We start from the raw sequence: 20,926 nt of genomic DNA, 5'->3' as shown, positions 1-20,926 counted from the left end.
ATGGCAGTGTTTCAGTTTCGTACCTCTCTTGAAATTTCCAAGTGCTTTTCAGCAAAATGCATCGCTTGATCATGATTCCCTAGAGCAGTGTATGCATTTCCTAAGCTCCAACATGCTCTTCCTTCACCGATTCTACAAAACAATTCAAAACTAACGTGCAGTTATCTGAAAGAGAGCTGCGTGTGGAATAAAAGCTATCTAGCAGTAATTAAAGGTATAAATAATGCTTTGGATTTATTTGGTCTTTCATATAAGGAACATTCTATCTTAACACTAGAGACTTGCTAGAATACCCTGATAATACTGAACTCAGAGTCAGGTATTAAAATGGGAAATATTCCTTTAAAACATACAATTTATTATGAAATAATAAAATCTCAGGGATAGGCCTTCTAGTTAAACGACTCCATTTTCTTTCCATGATAGCCCAGGCAATCATTCAGTCCATGTTTGAATACCACTGGGGAGAGAGAACTTACTAGAAGTAGCATACTTCATTTTGAACGACTAGAGAGACGTTCTTCTTCATACTGAAGTAAAAATCTGTCTTCCTAGAGCAAACATCATGGACTAAACGCCTGCATAGATACACTGCTTTTTCATACAGTTTTTTTTTTTAAATAGCCATCAACATTGAAAAATCAGAAGATTTCATATAAAACTCAAGACTTCCAGCTTCTCTTTAAAAAAAGAGGAGTATAAGGACATAACAGATCCTCGGTCCTGCCTAGGAACAATGAGCTGGAGCTGAGGAACAGCTGTGTCCTTTACACTTGGCCTTATCTGTAAGTTGACCACAATTCCCACACCGATCTCGTCAGGAGAACTTTTATAGGCAATTGAGTTTTTGACCTATTTACTATCTTGGTTCAAGGCTATATGGACCAGTCTAATCTTCTAAGACATGCTAGCCCTTCAAACAATAATACAGAGAGGAGGTGACTAAAACAGAAGAAATTCCTTGAAAAAGAATTAAAAAGAAAACAAAGGAAACAAAAACAAAGGAAAAACTCTAGGGATTCAATAATGCATCTATATTTTACTGTAATTATAGTAAAAAGGTGTATAACTTACCTATCGTTTAGCTCTTGAGCAATTGCTAAGTGCTTCAGATGATAATCAATGGCCTTTTCATAGTCTTGAAGCAAAGTATATGTGTTTCCAAGACTATAACAAGACTGGGCTTCGACAGCTCTGTCTTTAAGTTGTCGAGCCAACAGTAGTGTCTTTCTAAAAAAAGAAATTAATTCTTACACAATGAACATTTTTATTTTTGGTTATAATAATCATAAAATAAAGCTCTCATTTTTCCTCTTGCCTTTAAAGTAAATCTACTTTAGAGTTTAATATCTCATACTTTCTCTATTACTTTTAGACAAAATGAAAAGATGTCTTAGAAACACAAAAAACCAAATCCAGACTTTAAGAATAAATTTGAGAGTCCTATTAATTTTCAGAAAGGAATATGGATATACGAGATCAACTACCTCTACAGATTATATAATATCGTATTTTTAACATTAAAAAAAAAAAGACTGTCCCAGTTGTAGTAGTGATAACTTAAAAGAGAATTTTGTCCACATAACCTCTCTTTGCAATCATACTGTTGTCTTTGCATTTTGTCAAAACTTAAAATACTTAGTTAAAATTCTAATGTATAGATTATTAGTCACTGATTCATGAAAAATATTAAATACCATATTTAAACATTTACCAAATTCTACCTAATACTCACTGAATCGTCAATGAGAAGCTGGTGTAGCAGTTAAGAGTGTGGACCCTAGGGCCAAACTGGGTTCAAATCCCAACTTTGCCAATTAATAGCTCTGTAATGGGGCAAGTCACTCAACCTCTGTTTCTTCATATGTAAAGTACAGAAAACACCTCACAGGGTTTTGTGAGGATTAAATGAATTAGTATGTATGAAGTGCTTAGAATAGCATCTTGTTCACAATAGATGCTAATAAATGTTAATACTGTTTTGTTATATAATCCGACAGATGTTTTAGATCCAATAACTTAAATGACTCCTATAATTTCCGCCAAATAATACAAATATTTCATATGATTTATAATTATATGAAAAAAATTTAATAATATGATAGCTTTAAGCAAAAAAACCTAAAATTATATATTTAATGATAATACCTTCAAAGCTGTCACCTTGGGAGACTACACATTTATTCTAACGCCTCCTCTCAAAAATTTTTGGAAGACTTTTGGATTTGCTTTCAGATCCTGGGGTATCTTTCTGGCACACCATTATTCTTTTGAGGTGTACGTACAGTTAATCTGTTAATGTCCAGAAGTCCTTCTGGAACCAAATTCAATTGCTAAAGTAGGTTTACCAAACTACTGCTTTCTATCTGAAGGATACAGATTTAAAATATTAAGGCAGGGGCGCCTGCGTGGCTCAGTTAGTTAAGTGTCTGCCTTGAGCTCGGGTCGTGATCCTGGGGTCCTGGGATCGAGTCCTGCATCGGGCTCCCTGCTCCACGGGGAGTCTGCTTCTCCCTCTGCCTCTCTCATGAATAAATAAAATTTTTTTAAAAATCTGTAAAATATTAAGACAGTCTTCTTGTGTGGTCCTGAAAACAATTCTAAAGGAGAGTTTTCTCTGAGTTCTAGCCGACTTATGGAGCGGGCAGCGGGAGAAAGTTTCATTACTTTAGACTCATGCTTTTTAGTCAAATAGTCACCTCCACTTTATTACAGAACTTTTCAGTATTTTAATACAAGTAGATCATTTAAATTAAGACATTTCTATGTCTTTTGCTTTCAAAGAAACTTTTCTATTTAAAATCAAAATACATACTCCTTATATAGTAATAAATTTTATTTGTGAGGATATTTCATATTTAACTAACCGACCAACAAATATTAACCATTGGTCAATGTTTAGAGCAGGATGGGATGACATTCTAGTTTTTTAGATGGACCTAAAGCAATCTTACCTTTTAGATGACAAACTATCCAAAACTCTCTCACATTGGATTCTTTAACAATAAAATACAAATCAATCACTGTATCTGTGGTTCAAACTGGCTTCTGCCTAAGGTTTGCATGCGCCTTCAATCCCCACTAATTAGAGAAAATTCCAAACTAGAAAGCACTGACCGGACAATCTCAAACAGTCTACACTTCGCTACTGCCCATGTTTCAAGTCTATTGATAGATCAGAAAGACCCTGCCCAGAAGAAGCTGGATTTGGCAACTCCTCAGGTAAGTGAATGGGGCCTCAGCTTAGAGTGAGGATCAAAGACGGGCAGAGGAGAGTGGGAGAACTGCTCAACAAGGGAGTGCGACAGTGAGGAAAAAAATTCAGTGATCACTGGGGAAAACTAGGCCATATTTTTGTTATCAGGCTTTCTTGTGGCTTTTCATCACATAATTGGGTAAAAAACAAACAAATATACACACCACACATGCTAAATAGGTTTCAAAGACTTTAAAAGTTTAGAATTTCACTTAAAAACAATTAGTTTTAAAGATAAAAATTAACAAAAATATAAAGGAGTCATACCACTACCATTAAATCTAAAGTACAATAATATCAGGTCTTATGCAAAGTAAGTGTTGAATTTATTCAATCTTCACAACATTACCAAAAGCAAGGAATTGACATTACCCATTACAGATGAAGAAAGAGAGGCTTAGAAGCACAAGGTCCTGCTGCTAGTACATGCAAAAAGCAGGTTTTAAACCCAAAGCCTATCATTTCATAGGATTGCATAACTACTCATTTTACATTTATCTACAGAAATATTAGACTAACTTGTAGTATTCAGAGGCAGTTTCAAATTCACCAAGAAATATATATGCATTTCCAAGGTTGCTATATGCTCTTCTTTCAGCTGCTTTATCTCCAAATTCTTTTGCAATAAGGAGACGCTGAAACAGAAAATTCTAATTAGATATAGCTACAATAAAACTAAAGAATAATCTAATCACTGTTCAAAACACTGATGGAGAAAATGATCTGGCTCCAAAGCCTCGCACTATACCTGCTCATGAGCTATGACCGCATCCCTGAAGTTGCCAAGGAGGTAATGTGTGTTTCCAAGATTTCCAAAGGCACGTCCTTGGGCTGCTCGATCACCCAAAGCAGTCACTAGTGATAGGTTCTCCCTAAACAATAACAAAAGTTGTGAAAAAATAAGTTTGAGGAAAAAATGTATTGATTTGATTTACAAATCAAATTCTTTCTTTTTTTTTTTTTTTAATTTTATTTATTTGACAGAGAGAGAGACAGCCAGAGAGAGAGGGAACACAAGCAGGAGGAGTGGGAGAGGAAGAAGGGCTCACAGCAGAGGAGCCTGATGTGGGGCTTGATCCCATAACGCCGGGATCACGCCCTGAGCTGAAGGCAGATGCTTAACCGCTGTGCCACCCAGGCGCCCCACAAATCAAATTCTTTCTATCAAAAAATTTTAAATAAGCTTAGAGCCATAATAGGCCACATTTTAAAGCTGTATCTTTGAAAGGGGTGCCTGGGGGGCTCAGTTGGTTGAGTGTCCCACTCTTGATCTTGGCTCATGTCACGATCTCAGGGTCGTGAGATCAAGTCCCATGTCTGGCTCTGTGATCAGCAGGAAGTCTGCTTGAGCTTCTTTTTCCCTATCCCTCTGCCCCTCCCTCGAGCTCACGAGCACACACACACTCTCTCTCTAAATAAATAAATAAAATCTTAAAAAAAAAAGATATATCTATGATGGAGCGTGATTATAGTAAATAACCGGAACACTTTACTGAATCATTCAGGCAGGTTTCTGTCCAAAGCGAAGAACAGAATCAATCTTGGAACCTGTACAGCTAAGAAGTCCTATGAAATTCTAATAAGAGACTAAATTTACTTCACACAACTTAGGCTAATGATTGATACTTCTTGTTTTTGACACTAAGTGGCACTGATTAACAGTTTAAAGGAAAGCTTCCTGGGAAGGGATTATTACTAAACTAACACTATAACAGCAGCAATTTGATGGTTTATTTTTACTTGCTAGTCCATAATTCTAAAACCTCTGCCAAACTTAAAAATGTATTACTGGATAAAGAATGTAGAGTAGATCCAAGGCTTAGGTGGGCCACAGGACTGCACTGGTGCTACTTACTCGTAATAATCCACAGCTGCCTGCAGAGCGTTTCTCACTTCTTCCGGAAATTCTCCTATGTCCTGAGGACCAGGGCAGCCAAAACTTTTCCCTTTGGCGTGATACACATTTCCAAGATTGTAAAGTGCTCTTGCTTCACCCACCTAGATGAAGATACCAGCAAAATTTACATTTTGGAATCAGAAGCTAGGTATTCTAATGCTGATCATATATTTATTTATAATATCCTCGATGGTCAAGAAAAAGAAATGTTTACATTGGCCATTCACAGAGAACCAAACAAATGATTACTTATGAAAGAAGAATGTGTTATTTTTCTCTATTTTAAATTTTTAATTTTTTCTATGGATTTTTTTGGGTATTAACTTTTAGTAAACCATAGAATAATTAAATGGGATTAAAACACAAAGCAATTTCAATGAAAACATTTGGCCTGCCATCTATTGTTCCTTATTACCTTGTCGTTAAGCTCTCTAGAAATATCTAGATGTCGCTGACAACAAACTACAGCTTCATCAAAATTCCCAAGAACTTTTAAGGTGTTTCCCAGATTACCACTAGCTTTGGCTTCCCCCAGCTGGTCTCCAATAGTCCTGGAAGAAAAAAAAAGCAAAAAAAAAAAAAAGCAAGTGGTGTTAAAAATAAAGCAGCCAGAGTATAGTTTTTCCCAGAAGACAACTGCCATGCTTTAGGTAAGAAGGACCCGTTAGCCTCGAAACCTACTTTAAATAAAAATTTAAAACTGACATTTCTGTATTTACATTTAATTAATTTTCATTCATTTAATTAAACTCTAGGGTCATTTCACTACCATTAATTCATTTAATTAAACTGTGATCAGCCTAAAGATTAGTTTTAAAATGCAACGCTATTGAATTAGAACTCACTAAAGTGTATTAAGTTCGTTTTTTTAATTGAATGAAAATTTTTTTTTTTTTTTTTAAGATTTTATTTATTTGACAGAGATAGAGACAGCCAGCGAGAGAGGGAACACAAGCCAGGGGGAGTGGGAGAGGAAGAAGCAGGCTCATAGCAGAAGAGCCTGATGTGGGGCTCGATCCCATAACGCCGGGATCACGCCCTGAGCTGAAGGCAGACGCTTAACCGCTGTGCCACCCAGGCGCCCCTGAATGAAAATATTTTTTTAAGGGACATTTAGGGAGAAAGAATATTAAAAAGCTTAAATTACCTTGCAAGAGTTAAATCATGATGATGATATTCTAATGCTTTGGCATAATCATGCAAATAGAAATAAGCATTGCCCAGCTGGCTGTAAATAGCGCTAAGTGTTTTCAGGTCTTCAGTTCCAACTTGAACTGCAGCTTCAAAGAACGACACACCGGCTCGGCAGTCCCCTGATTTACACAGACGCTCCCCTTCCAAGGCCAGTTCTAGGCAAGAAGCTTCCATTCTATAAAATTATATACGACAGACATTTACAACATTATAACTGCACCACGGTATTTTTAACTTCAGGTAATATAATTTTAATGTTGACTGTGGTTACTCTTGCTCAGAAAAGCTGCCTCTATAATTGAAGTAGAGATACATTATTGATAAAACAGTAAACTGTTATTTATAGCATGAGCTAATTTGCCTAACTGAACATTTCTGAGCCTCAGAGGTCTTTTATTATAAAGGATAGCTAGATATCTCTATATGGAGCCCATTTCAATTGGCCCATCCAGAGCAACCCACTTTACCAATGACAGAAACTAGTGTTTCCTAAAGTATTCTGAGTTGTGGCAGTCTTACGGACTTCCTGAGAGTTTGGGGAGAAAACAGGTACCTGGGGAAGGTGAAGTCCTATAATTCATACCCTTCTCTATCCACATATCAACGTGATCTACTCACCAGTCCCTCAACCCCTCCCACTACCATCTACACCTCTTTCTCTGTCTCATACACTCTACGGACACACACTCCTTCCTGTTCTCACATGATCATCTATACCTCAGGAAAAAAGAGAATATTTTGACTTAGAAGGCACAGTTCTGTAAGAGAACTAAGCGTCAAGAAACTTTATCTTAGAAAGTAATAACTTAAAGATTTGCAGAAATTCTAATTCTCAAAGTCTGTCACTGGATTTTTAAACGACTTTTTTTTTTTTTTTTAAGATTTTATTTATTTGACAGAGATAGAGACAGCCAGCGAGAGAGGGAACACAAGCAGGGGGAGTGGGAGAGGAAGAAGCAGGCTCATAGCAGAAGAGCCTGATGTGGGGCTCGATCCCACAACGCCTGGATCACGCCCTGAGCCGAAGGCAGACGCTTAACCGCTGTGCCACCCAGGCGCCCCTGTCACTGGATTTTTTAAAACCCAGAATTAAGTTACTATAAATCTGTGTAGGAGAAAAAGCACTGATAGTTCAGGTTCTAATCCTAGACTTTAGTAGGTGCCTTTCACCAAAGTTGCCACTGTGTTTCTTCAACATTTTTATGACCTCTGCCATGTCTGCGTATTACCTAAATATTCACTTAATGTGGTTCTATAGTTTGGCAAGTATCTTTGAAATTGGCACATATCCTTAAAAAAAAAACCCATAACTCTAGCTTCATCCAAAGCAGTATCTACAGAACTGTGAGTTTGATGTGATACTTATGTTTATTTTCTAATGCACATTAAGACAAATACGTAAGTAAAATAAAAAAGTAAAATTACCTTGTGTAATACGACAGGTACACATATCACCCTTTAGAAAACCCTGGTTGAGCTTATCATGCATTTTAATTTTGTGGACAACATGAACTTCCTCCTTACTAGTATTAGCCTTAAGCAACTCTAATGGAGCAGTAATCCTTAATCCTGGCTGCACAACAGCAGAGTTCACGTGGAGTGCTTTTAAAACTCTCAACGTAGGGCACCGGGGTGGTGCAGCAGGGTTGCGCGTCCAACTCTTGGTTTCGTCTCAGGTGATGATCTCAGTGTTGTGATCTCCGAATCATGAGATCAAGCCCCGTGTCAGGCTCTACACTCAGTGTGGAGTCTGCTTAAGACTCTCTCCCCCTCTCCCTCTGCCCTTCCCACTCCCCACTCTCTATAATAAATGTATCAATCTTTATAAATAAATAAACAAACAAACAAACTCTCAGTGCTGGCTCTCTGGGAATGGGGTCTGGCTCGCAGTATTTTTTAAATACCCCCAGGTAATTCCAACATACAAGCCAGAGTTGAGAATCACTGCTTTAACAGGAAATGTGAATTAAACCACCACTCACCCTAAATTCATTCAAACACAATTATACTTTTGTATTTCTGGTAGCTAGTCAATTAACATGTTTCTTCAGATGCTGTCTTTTGGTCTATAAAATGTCAAGGTTCCTTTAAGCCATAAATTAAAATGGAATTGCCTAAGTAGAAAACAAATCTGATTAGCCTAAGAGGAAAGTCTGGTCTAAGATTAACAGAGCCAATTGCAAAGGTTCAAAGCAGACTTTTAGTTCGGGATAAATAGATTTATGTAGTCATCTCTGATACGTAATTTTCAAGTTTTACATGCAGGTATCTTTTTTGGTGAAAGGATACTGTCTATTCACAGACTAGTGATTTTACCGTCACTTTATGGATTTAGGCAAAATAATGCAAGGAAACCTCTATTTAACATTTTGCTTCAACATTAGACCAAATCAATTAGATACAAAGATGGAAGATCTTAAGTACGTGGAAAAATTAATCAGTTAAATCAGAAAATGTAAATTGCTATATTTATATTTCTTCATGTCATTTCAAATTAATAAAACCAATTTTTGGCCTTCACAAGTAAAAACTGCTCTTTAGAACTGTATTTCTGAAAAATCAGAGACTTCATAAAGAAAAAGATTATTTTTGGTTAAGGTTTTATAAGGTTACCCAACACCTCAATCTTTTGTTAGATGAGCTACTGAAACGAGGTGCCTATTTATCTGAATACCAAAACCACTGAACTTTCAAGAGTTATCATAGGAAAAAAATTGGAAAATGTATTTTTACATTAAAATGTATTACTTTTTCTATTATTTTTTATCTTTTAGAAGATTTTATTTATTTGAGTGAGAGAGAGGGTGTGAGTGCATGAGCACAAGTGGAGGGAGGCAGAGGGAGAAGCAGATTCTCCACTGAGCAGGGAGCCCAATGTGGGACTTGATCCCAGGACCCTGGGATCATGACCTGAGCCGAAGGCAGACGCTCAACCAACTGAGCCACCCAAGTGCCCCTCTATTAAGAATTTTTAATTTATTGGGGCGCCTGGGTGGCGTAGTCATTAGGTGTCTGCCTTCGGCTCAGGGCGTGATCCCGGCGTTATGGGATCGAGCCCCACATCAGGCTCCTCCGCTAGGAGCCTGCTTCTTCCTCTCACACCCCCCCTGCTGTGTTCCCGCTCTCACTGACTGTCTGTCAAATAAATAAATCTTAAAAAAAATTTTTTTTTAAATTTAAGCATGGTTCCAATTATGTAAATTATATATTGAGCAATTTCACTGCTAGGAATTGATATTAAAGCTATATTACACAAATTCAAAAAATATATGTGAAAGGATGTTCACAGCAGCAAAAAACCCCACGCAATTTAAATGTCCATCAATAGAATATTAGTTAAAAGAAAATTATATGCCATGGTACAATGGAATACTAATGATTGTATTCACTGAGGGAGAGGTAAAGAAATAGTTACACACAGCAGCACCATCTGTTCAGGATGGGTAGCTGGCTGGCCAGGAAATCAGAGATAAGGCAGAACTGGCTATTCAGATATAAAACATGTAAAAATTGGAAATTTACATGTTTTCTATATCCATATAAACCAGAGAAATGTCTTCTTCAAATAAATATCTTCACCACAAATATTTTTCTGGATTTAAACTTACACAACATTATAATGGAACCATCAAGCCAAATGATATTTGTATATAATATTAATTTAGCTATAGACTGAATGGTGTCATAAGAGCTACAAATTTTTAATAAAGCATTTTATTTTTTATTTGTTTATTTAACAGAGAGAGAGAGAGAGAGCGCGCGCGCGCGCGAGCGCACGCGCTCACCAGTAGGGGGAGCAGGAGAGGGAGAAGCAGACTCCCTGCTGAGCTGGGAGCCTGATGCAAGACTCCATCCCCGGACCCTGAGATCACGACCTGAGCGGAAGGCAGATGCCCAACCGACTGAGCCACCCAGGCGCCCCCTTAAAAAGGGATTTTATTTTATTTACTTTATTTTTTTAAAGATTTTATTTATTCATTCGACAGAGAGAGAGACAGCCAGCGAGAGAGGGAACACAAGCAGGGGGAGTGGGAGAGGAAGAAGCAGGCTCCCAGGGGAAAAGCATGACGTGGGGCTCAATCCCAGAATGCCGGGATCACGCCCTGAGCCGATGGCAGACGCTTAATGACTGAGCCACCCAGGTGCCCCTAAAAAGGCATTTTAGATAATTTTCATTAGACAGAGTGACAGCAAACTGGAACCCTGCTGGCTGTTCAGCTGTCTCTGAAGTCCATGAAGTAAGAATGTCCTATGAGGGAAACTACCTTAGAAAAGTTATTTCAGGGGTGCCGGGTGGCTCAGTCGTTGGGCGTCTGCCTTTGGCTCAGGGCGTGATCCCAGGGTTCTGGGGTCGAGCCACCGGGCTCCCTGCTCCGCTGGGAGCCCGTTCCTTCCTCTCCCACCCCCCTGCTTGTGTTCCCTCTCTCGCTGGCTGTCCCTCTCTCTGGTGAATGAATGAATGAAGGAACGAATGAATCAATCAATCAATCAATCAATCAATAAATAAGAAAAGTTATTTCAGTAACTAATTACCAAAATAAAGTCCAAAACTCTCTAGTTTATGACTAATTCTAAGAAATATTGTGGCTCTGGTATAGTTTTATTAGAAAAGAAGTTAATATTCTGGCAAAATCTCCAACACCTCAATCTAAATATATCTAACTGCAAAGTAGTCAAGGCAGGTTGGTTTATAAATTTTTTAGAAGATCATTAAATAGTAAGAGAGAAAGTAACTTCATATCCTTTTTGTCTCTATGAGAGAATAGAATTACTTCATTTGTTTACCAGCTGGGTTGGAAACAAAGAACATACCCAGAGTAGAAGACAAATTGGGAAAATATACATCCCACATACAAAGTTTCTTTTTCTTCCTAATGGCCTATCTAGTTGTATAATCAAAGAAAGTACACTCTAATAGCTATAAATAAACACAGTACTACTATCCTTAACTGAAATGTTTTGTTTTTGCTAACAGACCATTATAGCTGTAATTCCTCATTTTTTGCACAAACTCATGTCATTTCAACTTGATTTTTATATTTCATTATTTACTTTCCTTCCACACTAGATTTTTTTTTCCCTTTACCTCCTTAATTTTGGTTTCTTGTGTTTATAGTATACCTATGAAAGCAAAAGAGGATTAAAACCTCAATGCTACATCATTTTAAAAGATTTAATACAGATTATGTTCAAATCGGATCCTCCCCTCAAAGGGTTTACATACTACTTAAGAATAAATGATGGGATTGAGGACTCAAGATTGAAAACAACAGTGCTCTGCATCTTCTCCATTGTGCTGTCTTCTGTGGCTGTCAAATCTCCTACAGACCTTAGCTCCTTCCACCTTCTATAGGTTCTAATTGAGCATGGATCTTTTCCATTATCAATCCTGTCCCCACAAACAATTTTCATCCATTCAATTTACCACATATATCTAGAGTTATTCTAGTTTACTTTGTGAAAGAGAAAGTAGTGTAAATTTATCTTGATTTAGATTTGAATTTTGGTAACTTAGTTTTAAAAGTGATTTTACTATATATTATATCAAATTTAACTCTCAAAATAACCCTCTTAAATAGGTATTATTACAGAGGAGGAAAATGATGCTCAGACAGGTTGAATGACCTATTAATAAGATCATGGGACTGCAAAGCTGAGAAATGAAATCCTATCTTTGTCTCCAAACCCAATGCTATTTCCACCGTTCCACAGTACCTCAAACTATTCTTGAGGAAAGAATATTAACCACATTTACCTAGCAAAATTGAAGAATTCAACACCAAAACTGTATTCCTTTACAACTTGTGTGCAATAGTCTAATTTTTACAATATGAAAGTGTTTATTATTCATAGAAACAAGTATAAACAAAGCAATTTCTCAGAGAAATACAAAACTAGAGAACTAGTTTGATAATGAACCTGATATACCCATCTTTCAACGTCAACACTACCAATATAAAATACTGTCAGTATGTTTCATCTCTACTTCCATTCTCATTCTCCAACCTCAAATTCTTTTGAAGTACATTCCAGAAAGCATAAAATTTCTCTTGTAAATATTTTAGTATATATCTCTAAAAGAGAGTCATTTTCAAAAAAAATTAGTAATACTATCATCATGCTTAAAAATTAATGATAATTACTTAGAAATCAATCATATAATGTTTTAAAATCTAGAAACTAATTTCATTTTACTATCAGCCTCCATTTCTCTCTACCTTCACAAATAGGTCCCGAATGTTTCATAAAGCATTATGATATCTTTCAGGAGGTTCCTTAGTGTCTGAAGGATTATTCCATTTCAAAATTCCAAACTCATTGTGGCACAGAAACTCCTCCAGGCATGGATGAGGACTTCCACAATGAAAGAACCATATGGATAACACATTACATGCTACCTGTTTACCAGAGTAGAATAGTAATTAATACTAGGCCACGACTCCTAACATAAAGGACACAAAGTATTCCCTGCAATGATACAACAATCCAGTCAATATACAGAATGCTGATCTTAGAGCACTGATGAAGCCAGAGCTTTGTTTGGCATATTCTTACTAAAAATAGTTACAGAATTTAAAGTTTCTTTCGGTGAAGTCCTATACCAATATATAACCGTGTTTGACCTATCATGGAACAAGGACAAATCTAAGACCTTCCTACAGGCAGAGGTATAATGCACTCCTCCCTACCTGCTGCTCTTACAGTATGAAGAAGTATACCACTCTTGGAAATGTTTAGTAAGACAGATAAAATCTTACTTACTAGATTCACCTGATAGTTATGTGCAATGGAATTCAATGGACATTCCATTAAACGTGCACTATGAGTCAGACAACATGGCTGCCTTAAGGAAGTTAATGGTCAAAGAAGGGAGTGGTCAAGGAGGAGACAAACATATAAACAGATGCAATGAATTTTCATGTAGTTAATGCAAAGAAAGAAATATGGAAAGGATGTTATGTGAGCACAGGGAGGGCACAATGGTTTCCAGGAGTAGATGATTCAAGTCATAGGGTGCAGCATGAGCAAAGGCACAGAGACATGGAACAGCAAGGCGTGTACAAGAACTCAAAGCGCAAGGTGAGGACTGGAGAAAGTAAGGACAAAGGAATACACAGAGGCTGGAAAATGGAAGATCTCGTATACAATGTTAAGCTTGGCTCTGCCCCACAGGTGACTAGGAGCCACCACAGTGATAAAACAGAATTTGTGCAGTTAGCTCTGTGTTTTTAGACTGAGCCCTCTAGCGGCAAATTAAAAAAGATGGATTCAAAGAGGTAAGAATGGAGAATAGAGGGAGTCTGGAGGGAAGATGATGGGGGCCTAAACTATTGCAGTGACAGGGAGGATTCAGATGGGTAGATCAATCTGGAACAACATTTAGGCAGTAAAACTGGCATGACTTCACACTGGATACAGAGAGTAAGAAGGGAAAAAGCATGTAAGATAACTCCCAGTTTTCTGAACTATGCCCAAAAGGGTAGAGTGAGGGCCTTTCATATATTAAAAGCCCATTTTAATTATGTTGAATGTCCTCCATTTCTTTTATTCAAAACTTCTTTTTTTAAAAAACAGAAATACCCTTGTCTTACCTATATAAACTTCTGCGGCAGCACCTTGCCCTAACATGAATCATCTGCTCCAAAAGACAACAAATCTATTTCCTAAACATGTGTTAAGAATCTACGATTTGGTAACCAACAACTTCAACTTATTACAAATGCTGAATACTACCCATTGCTACAAGTTCTGATGTTTATTTAATATTAACTTATAACAGTTTTGATAAAGAATCTATAAGTATCCTAATCACCTACATGCTTATCATTCCAATATTTATGTTTATGTTCATTTTATTGTTTACTGCAATGACCAGAACTTCTAGAATAAATGTTAATGATGCAGATATCACTGCTTTGTTCCTAAAAGTATCCAAAAATGTCATTAATATTTTATCACTAAATATTAAACTGGTTATTAATTTATCATGTTTAGAAAGTACCCACCCATTTCAATGTTATCCACTTTTTAAAAAGCTCATTTATATGAGGAAAAAAAAAAGCTCGTTTATAAAAGATCACCATTTAAAAACTGAAACACAAAAATTAGGTCATTCATCTGACCACATTACAAATCCATCTTTTACCCCAAACATTTAGAAATATATTTCATTTTTATATTTGCATTACAATAGTTAGAAAATATAAAATAACTATTCATACACTTGTCCACAAAACATTAATAAACTATAATTTATAATTGGTCTTTATCACCATTTTCCTATAGAAAGGATATAAAAACAACCACAACAAAAAGAAAATATCATTTATAGGAGATACTAAGGCTAGTATATTTTGAACATATTCAAATTGAAATTTGAAATGATCAGAGCTAAATACATGTTTAAATAAGGATTAAAAGCCACCAAGAAAGCAGTAGTCTTACCTGTAACGAACATGAAAAGAATGGTCTTCCCTCATGCTTATCAAATTTTCCTCCATCGAGTCATATTATAAGCTGAGTAAAATATGAAATTATTTTATTTTGTCCCAATTCAGTTCTTTACAATGTAGAATTGTTGCAGAACATTGTCCGGTTAGTATATTAATGAGTTGGTGTTAATACATCCTAAGCTCCTGCTTCTTCTTTATTAATAATGAAAGGAGGTCAATGTCAGACAGCTTAAAGGTTCAAAATGTGTCCCAATCCTTGCATCTCTGGCCCTTTCAGCAGCACTTCCGCAACATTTCTGCAAAAGGAATACAAGATGCCTTGCTTGAAGTCCTATTTTCAAAGAATAACCTAAAGTAATTCCAATCTGTACATAATCACACAGCTGACTCCACAGACTGCTGTCATGTCAATCATGGGAGAAAAACAGCAGAGGGCTTAACTGTCGCCATAAAGCTGCTCAGTAAGGATGTGAATATATTACATTTATTTGGGACCTGTACCTTAATTTTTTAAATTGTTTTAAAATACAATAATTTGGGGCGCCTGGGTGGCACAGCGGTTAGGCATCTGCCTTCAGCTCAGGGAGTGATCCCAGCGTTGTGGGATCGAGCCCCACATCAGGCTCCTCCTCTGTGAGCCTGCTTCTTCCTCTCCCACTTCCCCTGCTTGTGTTCCCTCTCTCACTGGCTGTCTCTATCTCTGTCAAATAAATAAAATCTTTTAAAAAAATAAATAAATAAAATAAAATACAATAATTTATGTAATGTTTCCTATTATAAATATAGGAGAATGTTAGAGTATCTAAAATTATGATAGTTTAAGCTTTAAAAATTGCTATTATAAGAAGTAAAATGAGAATTCAGTAATTATTTGAACAAGCCAATTCCAAACTCTAAATTTATTCCTTCAAAAGATATTTGTGCTGATACTTAGCTTATACTTGTGTTCATTTGCTCTCAGAGTATATTCTATTTTTACTTTTTAAGGTCTTTAAAATGTTTTTATTAATACTGAGTAGGTACAAAAGAAATTTAGAAAATATGTGTATAGTAGAATGACACAGCAAACATTTATAAAACACCACCCAGTTAAAGATAAAGAACATTATTACTACCTTTGAAGTCTTCTGGGTGCCTCAACCTAACCAATCACACCTTCCTTTCCCCTCTATGGTGATCTCTAAACTGAATTTTGTTCATTATTCCCTTGCTTGTCTTTATAACCTTGGTATAACATCTGCATAGGCCTAAAATTTATATCATTTTTTATGGTTTTGCTTAACATTATGTTTCCGAGATTCACCTCATTTGTTGTTGCACATGGCTACAGTTTGCATATTTCCACTGCTGTGTCACATCCCATTGAATACCAAATATATTTTTTATTCTGCTGTTGATGGGCATTTGGATTATAGTTTTTTGTATTTTTTTTGCTACTATTAAAAAAGTATTGCTATGAGCACTGGTATTAATAACTCAGTGTACTGGTTAAACAGCACAGCAAATAAGCTAAAGAGAGAATGAGTGAACTAGAATAATATTCTGATGAAATTATCCAGATATTCATAAAGAGACAAACAGATTAAAAATCAAAAGGGCAGTTCAGAGAAAAGGAAGACAAAATGAGAGGCTCTGACAGAGGTCTAATTACAGTACTAGAATGAAAAACAGAAAGAAAAGTAAAGGCAAAATCTTCGGTGATAAAGACAGATTTTTTTCAGAATTGAAGAAAGACTTAAATTAGCAGATTGAAGCAGCACACACTAAATCCTAATAAATGAAAATGAATCCCACACCCAGATATATTACAGAGAAACTATAGGCCATCAGATATAAACTATAACTTCTAAGATAGCAGTTGAGAGAAACAAATAAGGTAAGATATATGTATGTGTGTGTATAAATAGATACAATTTATATATACACACACACAATTATTAAGTCCTGGAATCTCAGTGTTATAAACAATCCTATAGGTCAGTTAGTCTAACAGTTTACTACAGCATTCCCAGAAAGGTCTTGAGGCAGCTAATCCTAATTTTGAATAGTCCTTTAGAAATCTGTTCCATACTTTGAGCAGTCTTTCCATTTCTACCCATTTTTTCCTTTTGTTGCCATCCAATAAACCTAATTCCTTTGCCACATAACATCCTTTTAAATATCTTAACTATAACAAACTAGATTCTAATCCACACATACCCACTGCTTTGTTAATCAAGTTCAGTTAGAAAAGAGGTTAGTAGGGAACAGAGCAGAAAGGGACCTGTGAGGTGGTAGAAGGTGGAAAGGACCAGCCTCGGGAATACTGAAAAGATTCCCAGAGGAAATGAGGTTTTCATATTAACAATCAGTTTGACATATAAAAAAAATAAAATATTATTCCTTTTATCCCTTCCCTGGCCAACAAAGGAAGCAGTGTCCTAAGAAAGGATGAAAAGAAAGGGTAGAAGCTATTAACCCAACAAACTTCTTTTTGTTTTGCTCAGAATTCCATTGTGACTCCTTAATAAATAAAACACTATAAAAGAATTAGTGCAAATATTAATAGCAATAGCTTCAAAGTACATCTAGATTACACAACAGCTAAATTGTCAACCCAAAGGTCTTCCTCTACCCACCCTGAGGTATAGACTGTTATTTATAAAATGGGGCAGAAGGCAAAATGTTAGAAAAAATTTAACTTTGAATTAAATTATGATTTAATTGAAATGTTTTTTCATCCAGATCATAATGAGATTCCAAATTTTACCAATCATTAAGAAATGTTAACTCCATACTTATTAAAATGTGAACACGGAGTCAAATTAACGAATGTATATAAATGGAATTGTGAAATAACTTAAGACTGCATAGAGAAACATTTTAAAAATAATTAAAACAAGCAAGAAGACAGTAAGGACAATTTATGATACGGTTTTACAAGTCTCAAAAGACGTGTGTCGCAAACAAGTCACTCTTACATTACGATCTCCTTAACAATAAAGTAGCATCTCTTATAATTATTCCCTGAATTAAAAAGCAATTCTTGATTCAATGATTGATTTTGCAAGAACTCTCCAACCAATTTAGTAACAATGTGTTCATTCATGCTCCACATTACACAGAGTCAACAAACCCACTTCATATATAACACATAGTTTATATGTTACCAGCGTAACAGTGATAAAATCTGCGATAAATATTAAATTATGTTCATTAGGATAAGAAAATTTAATGACAGGACCAGGAAATAGAATGGAAATTACAGGTTGTGAAAGAAAGTTAAGAAGTCATCAAATTTAATCTCCAATCTCCATTAAGACTTATAACTAATAATTTACAAGGAAACATATGTCCTTCATAGCATCTCCCAGGTTTTTAAAAAACAGTGCTCCCAAAACCTCACTGCTAACAAAAACTCTCAGCACATTTTGGTCTGACCACAGAGAAATAAAAAGAAATAATTTTTTTCTGTATGCTAGAAACTGACAAAAGCATATAGAAAGATAAAGTAGTATATAACTCTGATTGCCTCACATTTAATTACCCGATTAGGAAGTCAAAATAGGCAGACTCCCATTACACAGGTAGGTGGACTTCTAGGCACTGTCCAAGGTATGCAATCACAGCAAATAATTCCTAGCCTTTACTCCATTGGCAATAAAATATTTGCAAACTAAGTGATGGCAAAACATAGGGGATAGACAGTTACATGTATATCTTTTGTCCTTTCAATTTATCCAAACTTTCCAACTTAAATGCCAATAACCTCTGGTCTGATTCTTTAAGTATCTCTACAAACTGGTAACACCCATCAGACAATAAATATAACTTACTTTTATCTCCAGATTAGATAATCTAAATTCTTTAAACTTTTCTTATCCTGATAATTTCCCTCTAAGGTGCAATAGTCAAATTCTCCAAATCCCTCTCAGTTGCAATGTTTCAAGTCAGATACAGTAGCCCTTTATCAATCTGAGCAGGGATAAATATGGAAGAAGAATCAAGAAAATATTTTAAATGAAGTTCTTTTATATTAGACTTAAGGGTACAGGTTATAACAACAAATACACATTGTAGTGATAAGGGGGGTAATAAAGAAGAATGCCAAAAAAAGTCCAACAGAGAGAAAAGTTCAGAGCCTGATTTTAGGGCGGCAGATGTTGAAGAGCCAACTAAATGCAAAAAAAATTATTTTGATATCAGAATATACAACCGATGTGGGAAATTAGTGCCTAAAGCAAGGGAAGTCAGACTCAAGAATGGCTAGGTACTGGATTAAGTAATCTGGCTAGAAGTACCTAAAGAAAAAGGGAAAACAATGCTCTCTGACTAGATGTGAGAGGCAAAGGTCAAGCAATAACAGAGAACTTAAAAGATTTCCAATTTCCAAGGTAGATGGAATAGTAGCAGTACACAGTGACTGACAAATTGGATTACAAGCAGGATATTTCCAAGAGGAGAAAATGGATTAGACTTTGAATTGGAAAAAGTAGAATACTTCTATTAAACTTGTACTTGGTAAAGTTCTATATTCACAAATAGCTGAAAAAAATAAAGATATCAAATGAGATAATTTGAAATCAGATAAAATTTGATAAATGGGAAAGAATCTGAGAAGTAAAAAAAAAACTGACTGACATTTCTGAATTTTTGCACATCTTTAAATTAAAATATTTTTAAAGTACCAATGAGATCTCAATGTTAATACTGCAGTGAGTCAGTGGCAAAATTAAAGAGAAACTGCAATGAAAGAAAAAAATTAAAGCAATGCATAATAGTTCTGCTTCTTTTTTCAACATACTCAATCTCTAAACCAATAATGTAAACAAATTTTTACATAATACTCTGAACTAAAGATAACTCAAGGTTATGTACGTACATGTGTGTATATCCATATATATCTATGCACAGTGTTGAACATGGCATTAGTACTCACTAATAACTGTCATACATAGCAAATGTAAATTACATAATCCCAAATTAATAAACAATTATACTGCTTAGTTAAGCAGATCCTTCTACTCTCTATCATTCTGGAGAAATACAAATTTACCACAGATTATGCTATAAAAACTATATGAATAAAGTTTTCCTTAAGCAAATATATAATCCTAAAGTATGCCCTCCAATTAATGTTAAATCTTAATTTATTGCTAATCTTTATGTCTGCAACAATCAAAAGTTAGTCTGTGAGATGTTAACCCAAGTTAGTTTAGAAAACAAGCATAACTGTGTAACTGCTACCTGAAGTACATTTTTTTATTTTTTTTAAAGATTTTATTTATTTATTCGACAGAGATAGAGACAGCCAGCGAGAGAAGGAACCCAAGCAGGGGGAGTGGGAGAGGAAGAAGCAGCCTCATAGCGGAGGAGCCTGATGTGGGGCTTGATCCCATAACGCCGGGATCACGCCCTGAGCAGAAGGCAGACGCCTAACCGGTGTGCCACCCAGGCGCCCCCTGAAGCACATTTTATTACAAAAACTTTCTAATAAGCCATTTCTGACTATCATTCAGCTAAATAAGTAGAATAAAATTCAAAGAATAGATTAATGGTTCTAGATCCCAAATAAATCTATATCTTAAAGGTATACCACCAGTCAGAAGGGTGTCCAAGTGTATTTGAAATTAATTCTCAAAGGTCATTATGAAAAATATCAAATACAGGCAAACTAAGGTAGTATTAATTTCAAACTCTCATTTTTATTCTTAGCAGATTAAAAAAAAAATTCAGGTCCAGAGCCAAGGACCTTCAAAACACAAATGCAACCACTTCAGAGTAGTATAATCCAAACAATTTTAGCAATATACAATAAGAATTCCTTTTCATGTTTTCAATGTTTATACCTAAAAGCTCACCACTCTAAACAACTAAACTACGCATAAACTTCCTTTTTTGATGAGAAACATTTATATTCAAGGACTCCAATGAATTGTGCTCCCTGGATAACCAAATATAAATAAACCATATATGAAATTTCAAATTAGATAAATACAAAAACAAAATGTAATCTAGAAAAAGAAAAAGATCTGAATATTTCAAGCCTTCACTGTTGTTAAACAGTGAGAAAGGACCAAGTATGAGTCCACTTATATGAGAAATGCTGAAAGTCTGTAGGTCAATACCAGTTTCCAAAAGTCTCTA

The 20,926-nt window shown here is 35.5% G+C and overlaps 1 protein-coding gene across 7 annotated transcripts in view; it reads right to left on the bottom strand.

The window, feature by feature from the left end:
• The window catches only part of GPSM2 (G protein signaling modulator 2), a 90,187-nt gene that overhangs the window by 37,193 nt on the left and 32,068 nt on the right, over positions 1-20,926 (bottom strand). For 3 of the 7 annotated variants that reach the window (XM_034654010.1, XM_019799646.2, XM_002919195.4), the window contains 8 exons: positions 14,793-15,096; positions 6,301-6,522; positions 5,569-5,704; positions 5,112-5,254; positions 4,005-4,128; positions 3,776-3,891; positions 1,075-1,230; positions 24-132 (listed from right to left, as the gene is read on the bottom strand). In XM_034654010.1, the coding sequence (XP_034509901.1) occupies positions 24-132; positions 1,075-1,230; positions 3,776-3,891; positions 4,005-4,128; positions 5,112-5,254; positions 5,569-5,704; positions 6,301-6,522; positions 14,793-14,848 (1,062 nt within the window). In that variant the 5' untranslated portion in view covers positions 14,849-15,096. Of the gene's footprint in view, positions 1-23; positions 133-1,074; positions 1,231-3,775; positions 3,892-4,004; positions 4,129-5,111; positions 5,255-5,568; positions 5,705-6,300; positions 6,523-8,329; positions 8,356-14,792; positions 15,097-20,926 lie in introns of those variants that run through there. The other 4 variants (XM_034654012.1, XM_034654013.1, XM_011224955.3 and 1 more) reach the window with 2 other exon arrangements.

Source organism: Ailuropoda melanoleuca, chromosome 2 (genome assembly GCF_002007445.2).
Source record: "Ailuropoda melanoleuca isolate Jingjing chromosome 2, ASM200744v2, whole genome shotgun sequence".
NCBI lineage: Eukaryota > Metazoa > Chordata > Mammalia > Carnivora > Ursidae > Ailuropoda > Ailuropoda melanoleuca.
The sequence above is the reverse complement of the archived record's forward strand: the minus strand, read 5'-3'. Positions and strand labels throughout refer to the sequence as shown.